This window comes from Balaenoptera physalus, assembly GCF_965194825.1.
Source record: "Balaenoptera physalus genome assembly, chromosome: 4".
In the NCBI taxonomy this organism is placed as follows: Eukaryota; Metazoa; Chordata; class Mammalia; order Artiodactyla; family Balaenopteridae; genus Balaenoptera; species Balaenoptera physalus.
In genome coordinates this window covers 62,028,548-62,041,852 of record NC_138891.1, presented here as the reverse complement: position 1 = coordinate 62,041,852, position 13,305 = coordinate 62,028,548, and the positions used below count along the sequence as shown (strand labels likewise).

Sequence of the window (13,305 nt, the reverse complement as noted above, 5' to 3'; positions counted from 1 at the left end):
GAAATGAAAACACATCCACAAAGAATGTTCATAATAACTTTATTTGTAATCACCCCAAACTGTAAAGAACTCAGATGTCCATAAACCAGAGAAAGGATAAATTGTGGGATGTTCATGAAAAGGAACACTACTGAGTAGGAAAAAAACCTCCAAACTATGGATATACGCAACAACATGTATGAACCTCGCAGACATTGTGAACAACAAAGTCAGATGCAAAAGTGAACATGTATAATTCCATTTATATGAAATTCAAGAACAGGTGAAACTGATCTATGACAATAGATAACAGAAAAAAATGGTTGCCAAGGGCAGAAGGGGAGAGAAATAAATTTCCTGCACACTTTCTGAGATGATAGAAAAGTTCTCTATCTGGACTTGGATTAGGATCACATAGATGTATACAATGTCAAAATAAATAGAACATAATCCTAAAATCTATGCACTTCACTGTCTACAGATTTTACTTGAATACAGACCGTTTTACCTTAAAAATTAGTATTAAAAATCTGACATCAGGGCTTCTCTCGTGGTGCAGTGGTTAAGAATCCGTCTGCCAAGGCTGGGGACACGGGTTCAATCCCTGGTCCAGGAATATCCCACATGCTGCAGAGCAACTAAGCCCGTGCACCACAACTACTGAGCCTGTGCTCTAGAGCCCGTGAGCCACAACTACTGAGTCTGCATGCCACAACTACTGAACCCGCATGCCTAGAGCCCGTGCTCTGCAACGAGAAGCCACTGCAATGAGAAGCCCATGCACCGCAACGAAGAGTAGCCCCCGCTCGCTGCAACTGGAGGAAGCCTGCGTGCAGCAATGAAGACCCAACACAGCCACAAAAAAAAAAAAAAAAATCTGACATCAGATTTTTATCAGATCTGCCACTTCCAAAAACAGCTGTTCACACAGACATGTGAACTCACCTCAATTTACAATAGCTTTGTTCTTTGAGTCAGTTACTCTTCAAAATAAAACTTGAATTGTTTTCAAATTCACTAAATTTTCTAGTGAAATGCTGCTCATAAAATTTTACTTTCTTGCCCTAAATTTCTTATTCATTAAGAACATGATTCAGGGACTTCCCTGGTGGTGCAGTGGTTAAGAATCTGCCTGCCAATGCAGGGACACGGGTTTCAGCCCTGGTCCAGGAAGATCCCACATGCTGCAGAGCAACTAAGCCCATAAGCCACAACTACTGAGCCTGCACTCCAGAGCCTGCGAGCCACAACTCTGAGCCTGCGTGCCACAACTACTGAAGCCCGTGCGCCTAGAGCCTGTGCTCTGCAACAAAGAGAAGCCACCGCAATTAGAAGCCCGCGCACTGCAACGAAGAGTAGCCCCTGCTCGCCGCAACTAGAGAAAGCCTGTGCACAGCAACGAAGACCCAACACGGCCAAAGATAAATAAATTTATATAGAAAAAAGGAACATGATTCATTATGTTGTACACTAAAAGTTAAAGACCGAAGTACCCTAAAGATAGTCCAAACCCTCAACTCTTTTTAAAATAAAAACAGATGCCGAGATAAATTGACTTGTCCAGGATCATGTTCTTGTTTCATTTCAGAAATAAAAACACATATATTATACATTGTCACCCTTTGTAAATACTAACACGCAAAAACAACAGCTTACCTTTTTAATAAACGTAGATGAAATAATTACGTGGCAACTGAAGCATTAGAAACAATGACTGAACATTATTAGGTTAGAATATTTTTTAGAAATAAATGTTATATATATTATATATATATTTTTTAAATGTTATATTTTAAAGCACTTTTTTTTTTTTACTTTTTAAAAACTTTAATTTTTTTGGCCGTGCCAGGCAACATGTGGGATCTTAGTTCCCCGATCAGGGACTGAACCCTGAATTGGAAGCATGGAGTCTTAACCACTGAACCGCCAAGGAAGTCCCAGAAAGCACATATTTTCTATTCAACTAAGGCATTTCCAAATTTACACTGGCTGGTTTTTCATGAATGATACATTTTCTAGTTGAAGTGTGTTGGTCTTTACAGTTGGTGCATTTGAATCAGACAGCTTTTCAGGAACTGTACCGATAAGCTATAAAACTTGGGTAACAAAAGAACTTCTGGATTTTTGAAAACTGCAGTTAGTGAAAGGCATAATGGAATTTCTGTACTCTAATGGAGGGTAAATGTAGTAAAATTTAGCTAAAAACCCCCCAAAAAACTTGGCAGTGCTGGTTGTGACGAGCAGAGGGAGGATTAAAATGCATTTAAATAATGGAAAAAGGCTTTTACTTACATAGGAAAATTTTTATTTGATAAATATAATTTCATAAAGTTTAAAAAATTACTGAGAGCTGTACAATAGGTATACTACATTTACTGACAATGCAGATAATTTAGATATTAGACAGCCACAGTGTCTGAGGTCCAAAATTTTAAACTGAGTGTTGCGACAGTATTTCCAACTACTAATTATTCATAAAAATCTAAGTCACCATTATTACAAACATATCATTAGTTATGATCTATTTTTTGCAGCAATATCATTCAGGTTATCTCACATAAACAGCACTTTAATAACGTTCTATTTTTATGAAAATAGATGACTCATATCAGGATAGAAATAAAAATGTCTCTAAAGGGGGACCAAAGTTAATAAAACACGTTTTACGTAACTCTTTGGTGTGTTAGTTTTATTAGTGCCTGCTTGTATCATACTCCACATTGATCTTCACAGGAAAAACACAAACATGGATGAGTTTCCCTTTCTCCCCAGTCCCCAATAACTTTTCAGAGCAGCGTATGTTAAAACTTTTGGTATTAATTATAAATTTTTTAGTGGCCGTGACTCCTGCCTATCAGATAGGAGTCTGAAGCTTACCACAGAAGCCCAATTTCACAATCTTAATGCAGTAGCAATGACCCTGGTCTGAGTAAGGTATTCCCTAACTGGATGATTTGCCTCTGTTTAACCTCCTACTCAGGACAGTGCCAGAGTCTGGATCAGGTCTGGGAAGCCTTTGGACCTCAGGGAGATTAAGACCCAAGGAGGAGGCTAGTTAAGAGAAATTCAAACTAAATTCTCCCCTTTTTTCTTCTCAACCCCACAGAAAGGCTGGGTAGCTATAGCTCTCCTGGCCCACACTCTACTCCTTCTGGGGTGAGCCTAATGCTTGCTAAAGCTGAGGCAGGGTGCTGAGTCACCTAAAGCAGCTGATAGGCAATTTTGGAAACTGACTTGGTGCTTACTGCTATCTTCAGGGCTACAGGCTTCAGGCTAGGCAAAAGCAAGCAAGTGAGGCAAACAGATCTGAGACCACTAACTAGCAGTAACACATGTAGCGTCGTACCCTGGTTTTGGCAGATAAGAGTAAGTTAATTATCAACATCATACTTTCCAAAGAATTTTAAAGAAATATGCAAGGGAGAAAATTTCTGATTACTCATTATGCAGTAACAGTTTTACAATATGAATATTTAGCACTAGAGAACTACTGCAAGTTTGTAGACAACAGTTACTTTCTTAAATAAACAGAAGAAAACCCCTTTCTTAACAAGATAATCTTCCTTTAAATGGAGTAGGTTTTGAACAACAGACTAGGAGAAGCATGTCAGCGGATGCTATTAACTTTTTTCAGATATAAAATTCCTACATAACTTCAAATACTGAACGCAGAAAATTGCATCAATCACACCTTGAGCACCATATAGGCTAGCTGACCTCATGCCTTGCTGTAGTTGATCAGAGACTGCTTGATGGCTTTGCCGTCCTTCCCTGGTGTTAGCAGTCAGTTAAACTGATGGCAAATAAACACTGTAAGGTAGATGTAATGCAGGGCTACTGAACGTCATTTTGTTATATGAACATTTTATAAGACATTCTAAGAAAAAGCAAATTCTGTATTATTCTCCACTAATACTCTACTGAATATTTTCTGCAATATTTCCTCTTCTGGAACATGAGCTGGTAAGGGTACACACTGTACATTTTATTATCCCTTTACTGTATTTGCAGGATAACAGTATCTTCCTAAACTCAATCTAAGTTAAAGAAGGGCTATTTATGAAAATAAATATTTAGGCTGAAATTCATAACCTAATATCCTTGCATTATTGAAACAGACAAATGTTACATTAGCAAGAAAACAGTTTACCAGTGAACAAAGGTAAAGTCTTAATTCTACCATTCTTTCCCTACCAGCCCAATTCCAGAAGTCTTATATTCATGAAATGGCAAAGGGGTGGAGGGTTGTGCAATAAACCTACAGAAAGGAATTATCATATTCTCCAGGGAAAATTTTGGCAACACCTTACTTAACCATTTCCATACAATTTTGAATGTATATGTACACAATAATATGCTTAGGGATGGGTAACAGTTCTTTAATAATCATTTCCAAGTTTTAAAACATTACTTTTTATCAAAACAAATGACAACACTGGATCTACATGATAAACTCAGGATGAAAATCAAGTACTGAACTGCAGTGAGTTAACGGCAGTAATACACACCTGATTAATCATTTTTAGCATTTAAATTTACTGCAGCCATTACCCCATACAATTTAGCATTTTAGACTTTGCTTCATTTACATTCTATAGCCACACCTTATAATGGGACACTGGGCAGATTTCACTTTACTGTAGTAGTCTGCTGTAAGTTAGATAATGTATACTAACCTAAAAATAACAGGATTCTCATCTGAAATTCTTTATTCTAAAAGCTAGCTTACTGAAAGTCAAGAGCAATTCTGAGCTAGTTACAGAAAGAGGCTCTTCTCATTTTATTGATTTAATTATCCTAATATTTTGATTTGTATAATTAAAAGTATTTGCAATATTTAAATAGTTTTCAAACTGGTTTTTTATTGATTATAGTTGAATTTACAACAGTGTCATAAAATACTATAAACAGAGCCTTCAGATAGACAAAAAAAGCAAATTTAAATATATTAACCAGATTAAAGCATGCAAAAGATCCAATGATAAACACATTAAATAATAATATGCTAATGATGTCTAATTTACCCACTATAGGTTCTTTACATTGTCACAAAAATAGTAAACATCAATTTGAAATTTGGTGAATGGGCTTGATTCCTGATTTATAGGTAAGATATGATATACCCTTTGCATGTATATGGTTAACTTAACTGGTTGTGTTACAGTACATTTAGAGAAGTTTTGGTACTGGTATATATTTACTACCCATACTGCAGTAAATAATGGTTGGAAATGCATTCTCCTAATTTGCTCTGTGAACTTAGAAAGCACTAATGAATGAACAAACATGGGTCACTGAGGGACCAAAATTCCTTACTATTCACATTAACTTTTCCCATGAAAAGTTTCAAATATAACTCTAATAAAAAAATAGAGTTTTCAAGGAAAACTTTTCAGCATAATTTATAGAGGCAGATTTAAACAGAAGACTCAATAACCAAGCCATACTAAAAAATACAATTAACTAGGAATTAGCTCCCTTTTCTACCTTGATGTTAAAATATTTAGTGGCCTTAGCAAAAGGCTGAAATGCCATTGGGAGTCCCGTAAGCACACGGGGACAACCCAGATAAAGAGATGAAAAATGGCTCTTTATTCATAAATTTTAACATGTTCAGATTTAAATTAAGAGGGCGGCTGACAGGGGTGCATGGTAATGCTTTTTGTTTGTTTGCCATTATAACTCTGAGTGGGCATGAACTACTCCAGAGATTTCAGAAAGTAATTCCGCAGAGGTAGTGTGGCCATTACCAGGATGATCACACTGAATTTTAGGAAAGGAGTTGAAATGGCTCCCACAAAGTACTACCGCCCCTTTAACAAGTAGACGAGTCCATTGTGGAGAGAGTCAAGATGCTCCTGTCGTTGGTATAGAAAGGATCCGATGCACTCCATGATCTAAAGTAACAATAAGAGAAAAGTTTGGCTCACCAGGACCTATGTTTCAATTGAGAAAAAACTGTACTCTAAAACTTAGGACCAAAATGCGATTTGAGTATTAAAATAAGCACTGATTGATTCGTTTTTAAATGCTAAAGATAAGTTCTTCTTACTAGCATTGAAGGACCAAACATTCTATTTATATTATACAAAAACTTGGGAAAATAATGCTCTAGTCATCATATAAAAATATTAGCCAAAATTCATTACCATTAAAACAATTTCTATAGGTAGTAAAGCATGAGACACTCTTAAAATCTTAATTCAATAAGAAACAAGTATGTTATTAAGAGGTATGCACATTTGGTTTTACTGAAAAGCAACTAGGCTGTATTTTGACATCACGAAAGCAAACAAACAAAAATCTCACTTACCAAAAGCTTTGGAATGAAACAGTAGTATGTTCATATTATATTATTATTTCTTTTCAGGTATAAATTCTATTCTAAAGGTTTTAGCATTAATTAGCTTGAACAAAGTAAATGTTTTAATTCAACAGGTATCAAAGACACCTTGAACGAAGTAAATGTTTTGACTCAATAGGTATCAAAGACACCTAGAAGTCACTAGGGTTTTCACTTAACTATGAACAAATGATCCTCTACTGGTCTGGAAAAAGTTAACTACTGTCTGTCTGAATGATAAGGCCATAAGCAATTCATTATATAATACTTTATTTGCAGCTGTACCAATTTCAGCTAAAATAACTTAAGACTAAAAATAGCCTGCCATGCTTAAAACAGCCTAACCTATTTCAAGGACAGTATTAGGATTACCAAGTTAAAGGTGGCTTTTCTTAGAATACTAAAAGCACTTAATAAATACATTTTATGTAACTTTTTCCAGGGTTCCCACTTTCCTTAAATAAAGAAGTTAGAGAAAGAGATTAGCACTTAAAATGGCCCAAATTCACTTTTATGAAAAATCTGCTGTTTCCTAGAGACTAAAGTTTGTATGTAGTTCAATTTTAAACCGATTAAGTGAGCACAGTCGCAATGAAGACTGGAACCCAGAAACTCTACAAAGTTGGCAAAGAGGAAGACAGACAAGCAACAACCGTACCAGTGGTTTACAGGTTCTCTAATTTTACTAGTTTCCAGAAAACTTAAACAGTATCTACCTTCGTTTAAGAAGGGCTTGTTCACTACGGTCTCTCTAGCACCTAGAACTGTGCCATAGTAGGTACGCAGTATTGGTAAAATAAATGAATGGAATAAGACTATGAACATTTCTTAGAGTAAGTATTTATGCAAGAAAAAGTATGCTCAGACACACATGACAAAACATAACTATAAACAATACTCCCAAACTGCCAATATTTTAGTTTTTCCTCTTTTCCAACCATTGCTTACACAGAAGAATCTTATTAGGTAAGGTTTCCTTCATTTTTGATCTTTTCAAAGCACACATGTGCATTCATATTGTTAAATATCATATTTGACAGAACATTAAACACCTGAACTACATATTAACTATTAACTCCTTTCTACTTAAAAGACAGTTTTGATTAGGATAAAGTAACTGTTGGTAAATTACATACAGAAAAGCATTTATTGCTGAAGTACAGCCCTTTAGAGTACAACATGGCATATCCTTTATATAGCACCATGATGCTATCTTTGAAACAGAGCTTGCAATATGGCATATTCCTTTGACAACATCAATTAGTAAAATATAAGTAGAATTTTTGTGCCTGGATGGTAAAACTTTATTAGTAAAGAAATCTGTCATATGAAAGCACTAATTGTATTTCTCAAGTGATGACCATTACCTCTTATGTTTAATTAATGTTAATGGAACAAATATCCAAAGGATTCTACATCTTGTAAATAGAGGTATCAGTCTGTCCCTACCTTTTAAATTAGACATGAGAGAGAAATGTAGAATAGATGCTATTCCAAAAGCAAAACAGAATGCCAAATATATTTCACTAAAACAATTACAGGTAAAAAACAAAAACAAATGACTTTTCAAAGTTTAAATATAATGTTAATGGATCCATGGCAATATTCATATAGCCCCTAGAAAAGCACCACGTGGTTTTGAATATTGTATAATTTTATCCACTAAAAAAAAAAAATAGAACAAATCTCAAAAGACTTTTTAGATTATTCATTTGAAGAAAACAGGGAGATAATGACAGTAGTAACTGATAGCATAACCTGAGATGCTGGACATAATTGGAAAGGTATTTATAGTCTGTCAAATAAGATATTCATTACTGTTAAACATTTTATTAGAAATAAAAAACTCTTAAAAAAGAAAAAAGTGAGATACAATTTTAAGGGGAAAGAAGTACAGATGAGAAGAGACACCTTCAACAGAACATGCAGAAATAAATCCCATAATTCCTTGGGCAGGTTCAAAAGGGATAATGCAGCATAAAAATGGTTATGTAAAGAATGATGGGGTGCATCACCTAAATAGTTGATATCCAGAAAATGGGAATATATATAAAGCAGAAAAATATTCTGGGATCATTTAAAATTAATTCTAGTCTTTTTTTTAGTAGTTAGTGAAAATGTATATTGTCATTAAAGAGAATTTCGTGTTGAAAAAGATGTTCTAAAAATTCTATACAAGTTCTTCAGTAGTCTCTTAGTCTAATTCCCACCTTAGTTCTGTGCAGTAAAGCTGTCTTATATTATACATTAGGTCTTTCTGGAACTTCCTTTGGGACACTTGTTGGACTGGGTACATGACAGAACTACTTTCTTATAATGCATTTCATAATACAATTGTGTAAGTCATAACATACAAGTCCCAATAAATTTAGATGTCATAGTAATTCTTACATGTGGAATAAAATGCCTACAAAATAATATCACAGCATTATGGAAATATTTTTGATCACATTAAATTAACAAATGGGGACTGAAACCACAGACATTATGTTATTAACATAAGAATGCTATTTATAAATGCAACTGTACCATAAAGAAATGGCCACAACTAAAGGCAAAGTGGGAACTAACAAGTTCACCAGTAAAAGTTACCTGAATTCTATGATACAAGAATGATGTCATACTCATCATTTTTAAAACATAAAGCCAACCAAATATTAAAAATTCTTTTATCAACAGATAAGAGTAGTGCCTCCTCTGCCCTTTATTCCCTGCTCCTGGGGTCTTTCCAACCTCTTCCCAGGCGTGGCACATGTAGAAAGTGATACTACTCATGTGGCACGCTGCGGACAATGGAAAGCACCATCCACCCTTGCCCACCCGTAGCCCTTCACGCACCCGAGCGCACTGCTGCTCTGACCTTGAGACTCTGATATCATTCACCTAAAGAATACCAAGGTGTGAAAAAAATTATTTCTATTCCTTAATATTCCCTAAATAATAACATGTCTCTTGGGGAAATGTATAAAGAATTGAATCAATTTCACTTTTAAATAATTTAAGTGGTATATACCAAAAAATGGTATTTTTGTTATGATCCAAAAGAGCAAATCTAATTCAAGAAACACATTTGGGAGGAGACAAAAACACTAAAATTCTTCTAAACCATAATTTAAAGAGCCTGTTCTAACTTATAAACTTTTAATTAGACCATAAATACCGAGTAAAAACTTAAAAATCACAACTTATTTTAAAACCTCATTACACATATAAAAAGGTGTAGGAGAGCAGAATTTCAGCCTTTTATGTTTATAAATTCCTCAAAGTCTCAAATGAGTGACTAGACAATATACATGAAGAATAAGAAAGGCAAAATCTTTTGACTTCACTACTATGTGTAGATTATTTTGTAAATACAAAAAGCAAACATACAAGCAAAACAAATACAGGAAATAAAACAACTGTTTAGGTATAATCAAAAAAAGAAAGTTATAAAAAACGAAACGAGTACCAGATACACACTCCTATTCACCACATTTGAGAAAGACTGTAAAGCAAGATTTTTTGTTCATTAGATGAAAAGTCTCTTCAAAGGTGCTTTCTGTTCCTTTGTTAGTGAAAGAACCCCCTACACCCTAAAGCCACAAAGTGAAATACCATCAAAGAGTGCTAATAAACAGCATACTTCCTGCTTCAGTTGGTAAAACCAGGGGCTGATTTATTAGGTATCTAGAGATGCAGGTTCATCCTGTTCCAGTTTATAGGATACTCATCTGCAGCAAAGGCTACTTAGAGAAATTTCACACCTGCTGACATGGGACGGACTACATCTTCCTATTACTCGTTCCAGCATTCTTCCAACAGATGCGCACGCTGTTTCTCCTTCTGAGAAACAGCACATGGAGTCCAAGCACTTGATACTTGAATTTGTTTCAGTAAGCTGAAGGAGTTGAAGGAGAAAAATATTAGTTATTTATAGATTTGTACTTCCAAAAAGCATTAAAAAAACTGCAACAAGCACTTTAAAACCAAAAGTAATATATACATGTTTTCTATAATATGGAAATGTATGGAAGGCTTTAATTAAGAGTAATCATACCAAAATATTTAAAAGGCACTGTGTCCTAAATTAGAGGCTGAGTAAAATCATTATATAAAACAAGTAGCTGGATACTATATAAATCTGCAAAGATTTTGTATTTTAATATCTTAATATATTATGATTAAAATGATTTATTTACATCAACCACTCAGAGACTTAATGAATTCTCATTCTTCCTTGAGCTTCTGTTTAGGTGAAATGCTCCTGCAACTTCAATTAAAAATATCTAGTAACTGAGAAAAGTAGAGTTTAAATTAATTTGAAGACTGGGAAATAACCAGGCAGGACCAAATCCCAATCTTCAACAATAACAACAACAACAGTAGCAAACACCTTACGTAGTGCCAGGTTCTAAACACCATGTAGATATATATATGCACATCATAAATAATTCTTGAAAAAAGCATCATCTGCCTTAAATTGCTAAGCAACTATTAAGTGCTAACCATGCCCATAATAAGTTCATCTTGCTTTTTAAAAATTAACTGATGATACATTATTAAAATAAAGAAGTAACTAAGTAGTACTATTTAGATTTAAAACTGAATTAATTTCTGTAAGCTTGCAAGATTTATATTGATTGAGGGATAAAAAAACCTGGCAAGAAAAACTTAAAGCCACAGTACTAATAATTTCAATCCTGTTAAAATAAGGGGGAAAAAATGGTATGACCACATAGCCCAATGACTCCTAACCCTGGTTTTGACACAGTCAAGGGTACACCTAAATTTCTCAAGGGTTATCATTTTAAACAAACTTATTTTTCACTCATTTTCCTTTACATATATAACATATTGCACAACAAATCTTTCGAAAGTGTAGAGGAAGGAAAACAACAAAAATAGATTCATTACAGTGCTGCAATTCACAAAGGTTGGGAATCACCAAGTGTAGAGTGTAGGCATGGCAACAGTGGACACCTGTGGAGACACTCACAATGGACAGAGGACACGAACATGATGAAACGTAAATAACCTGGCATTCTGAACCTAAGCAACTGGTGAGGTCCTGCAAAATCCCTGCTTGGAATAATCCTGCCAAATACCAAGCAGTGCGAGACAACTTGGTTCCTGTTAGGCAATGAACTGATTGCATCAATGTCCTAGGATCTGCTAAGCACTGAGAAATAGCCAAATTTTACTTATTCTTTCATTATAATACCCTTGGGTTTAGGACTGTTTACGATACTATTTCTTAAACTGTGTATTATGAGATATTTACAGACATTGCACGAAAAAAAGTTCTGTGGCCAATTAAGTTTGAGAAACACTAGTTCAAGGAATGTCTAAACAGACTTTGTGAGTAAAGGACTGTCAGTAAGTCAGGTTGTACGGTCAGTCTCCAGGGAGAGAGCTAGACATGGTGCAATTCTCAAATTTGTTTTTTTCAGTAAACTCCCCTTCCTCCCCTCCCCACATGGAACATTAATCAACACCAGCAGGAACATTAATATTCAGTGGAAGATTTTAGGAAATGCTGGTTTAGGTAACAGGATTCCACCAGTTTCCCAGTTTCCTCCTTGGGTTACTGGGCTCCAGCTTCCTCCATCTCAAAGCCATCCTCTGTAGGAAGCAGGACTTTAGAGCTCCCACATGCTCAAGGATAAAGTGCTACACCTCAAAGAGGCCTGTAGGGCCCTTTATAACCTGATCTCAGGCTGCCTTTCCTGCTCTACTTCTAAATGCTCCTGTACAGTCTCCACACAGCCAACCAGGCAGTGCTCCCTGCCTGTGGGTATGTGTCAGGGCCTGTCACCAATTGGGGGCAGAATGCTGACCCCTAACACCAAGTTCAGTTTAAATACCGTCATCTCTATGGAACCTCCTCCACCTCTCCAACTATCAGTACTATCTCTTTCTCTCTAGCTTCTATTCCAATTCTTGTTTGTATCATTTAAATGACAGAAGCACTTAAATTCAACTTATACTTCATTGAGCAAGGCACTGTGCTGGTTCCTAAAGGGGACAGCAACCCTGCCTTCAATCTGTTGAGTAAAGGATAAAGAAAAGGGTGGGAGATAAGCCAGGAACAAGTAATAATGGCAGTTATATTAATGGAATGCTTACTATGTATGTGCCAGTTAGTATGTAAGATGCTTCTCATGGATTATCTCATGTATAACCACCTTTTCGGACAGGCACCAGACTCATACACATTTTACAGATGAGGAAACAGAGAAGTTAAAAATATGTTCATGCTCACCCAGCTGGGGCTTGAGTCTTGGTTTGATTCCAGAGCCCAAACCTCTTTACCATGCTGTTATACTGCCTTCTTATAATTATGGTATGAAGCAGAGTACAATATCGAAAAAGAGGAAGGAAAGCTCAAACCCAGCTGTTGTTGTTGGTATTAGTGGGAGAGCATGAGCATGAGAGATTTGATGAAAAAGATGGCATACTGAAGACTGGATGGGATTTCAATAGCTGGAGATGGGAGAGAAACAGCATTCCAGGCTAAGCAGAGAGAATGAGTAACTGCGTGGGCAGAAAAGTATGATGTGCATTTAGTGCATGTTTAGCCTAAGTGTAGAGAGAGTAGTTGTTACTCCTACCCCCTTGCAAAAAGACCAGTGTGACTCAAAGTGTGATCTATGGACCACTGTTGGTCTGAAAACACTGTTACTAGCTCATGAGAGACAAGTGCATCTGGTCCGTGAGAGTAAGAGATTAGACAATTTTATGGCAATTTGACAGAATAGTTTTGTAACTGTTGAATCTAATTAAAAAATTGGGGCTTATTTTATATATCTTTTAAATTTCATTTCCTAGTAATTCATTTTTATTGTATTTTACAAAAGTATTGGTCCGTGATGAATTGGAAATGAACAACAACAAAACAAACAAGAAAACAAACTGGTCATTCACAACATTTATCTGGGGAGCACTGAACTAGACCAGAAACTTGAAAGAGCAAGGGGTTTGGTTCTTCTTAGCTTAACAAC

General features: G+C 35.6%; 1 protein-coding gene across 7 annotated transcripts in view; it reads right to left on the bottom strand.

The window, feature by feature from the left end:
- Positions 1-3,528: 3,528 nt before the first annotated feature.
- Positions 3,529-13,305, bottom strand: part of ATP11B (ATPase phospholipid transporting 11B (putative)) — a 127,854-nt gene continuing 118,077 nt past the window's right edge. For all 7 annotated transcript variants that reach the window (XM_082461375.1, XM_082461374.1, XM_082461378.1 and 4 more), the window contains 2 exons: positions 10,069-10,202; positions 3,529-5,876 (listed from right to left, as the gene is read on the bottom strand). In XM_082461375.1, coding sequence (XP_082317501.1) covers positions 10,100-10,202 — 103 coding nt within the window. In that variant the 3' untranslated portion in view covers positions 3,529-5,876; positions 10,069-10,099. The remainder of the gene's footprint in view (positions 5,877-10,068; positions 10,203-13,305) is intronic.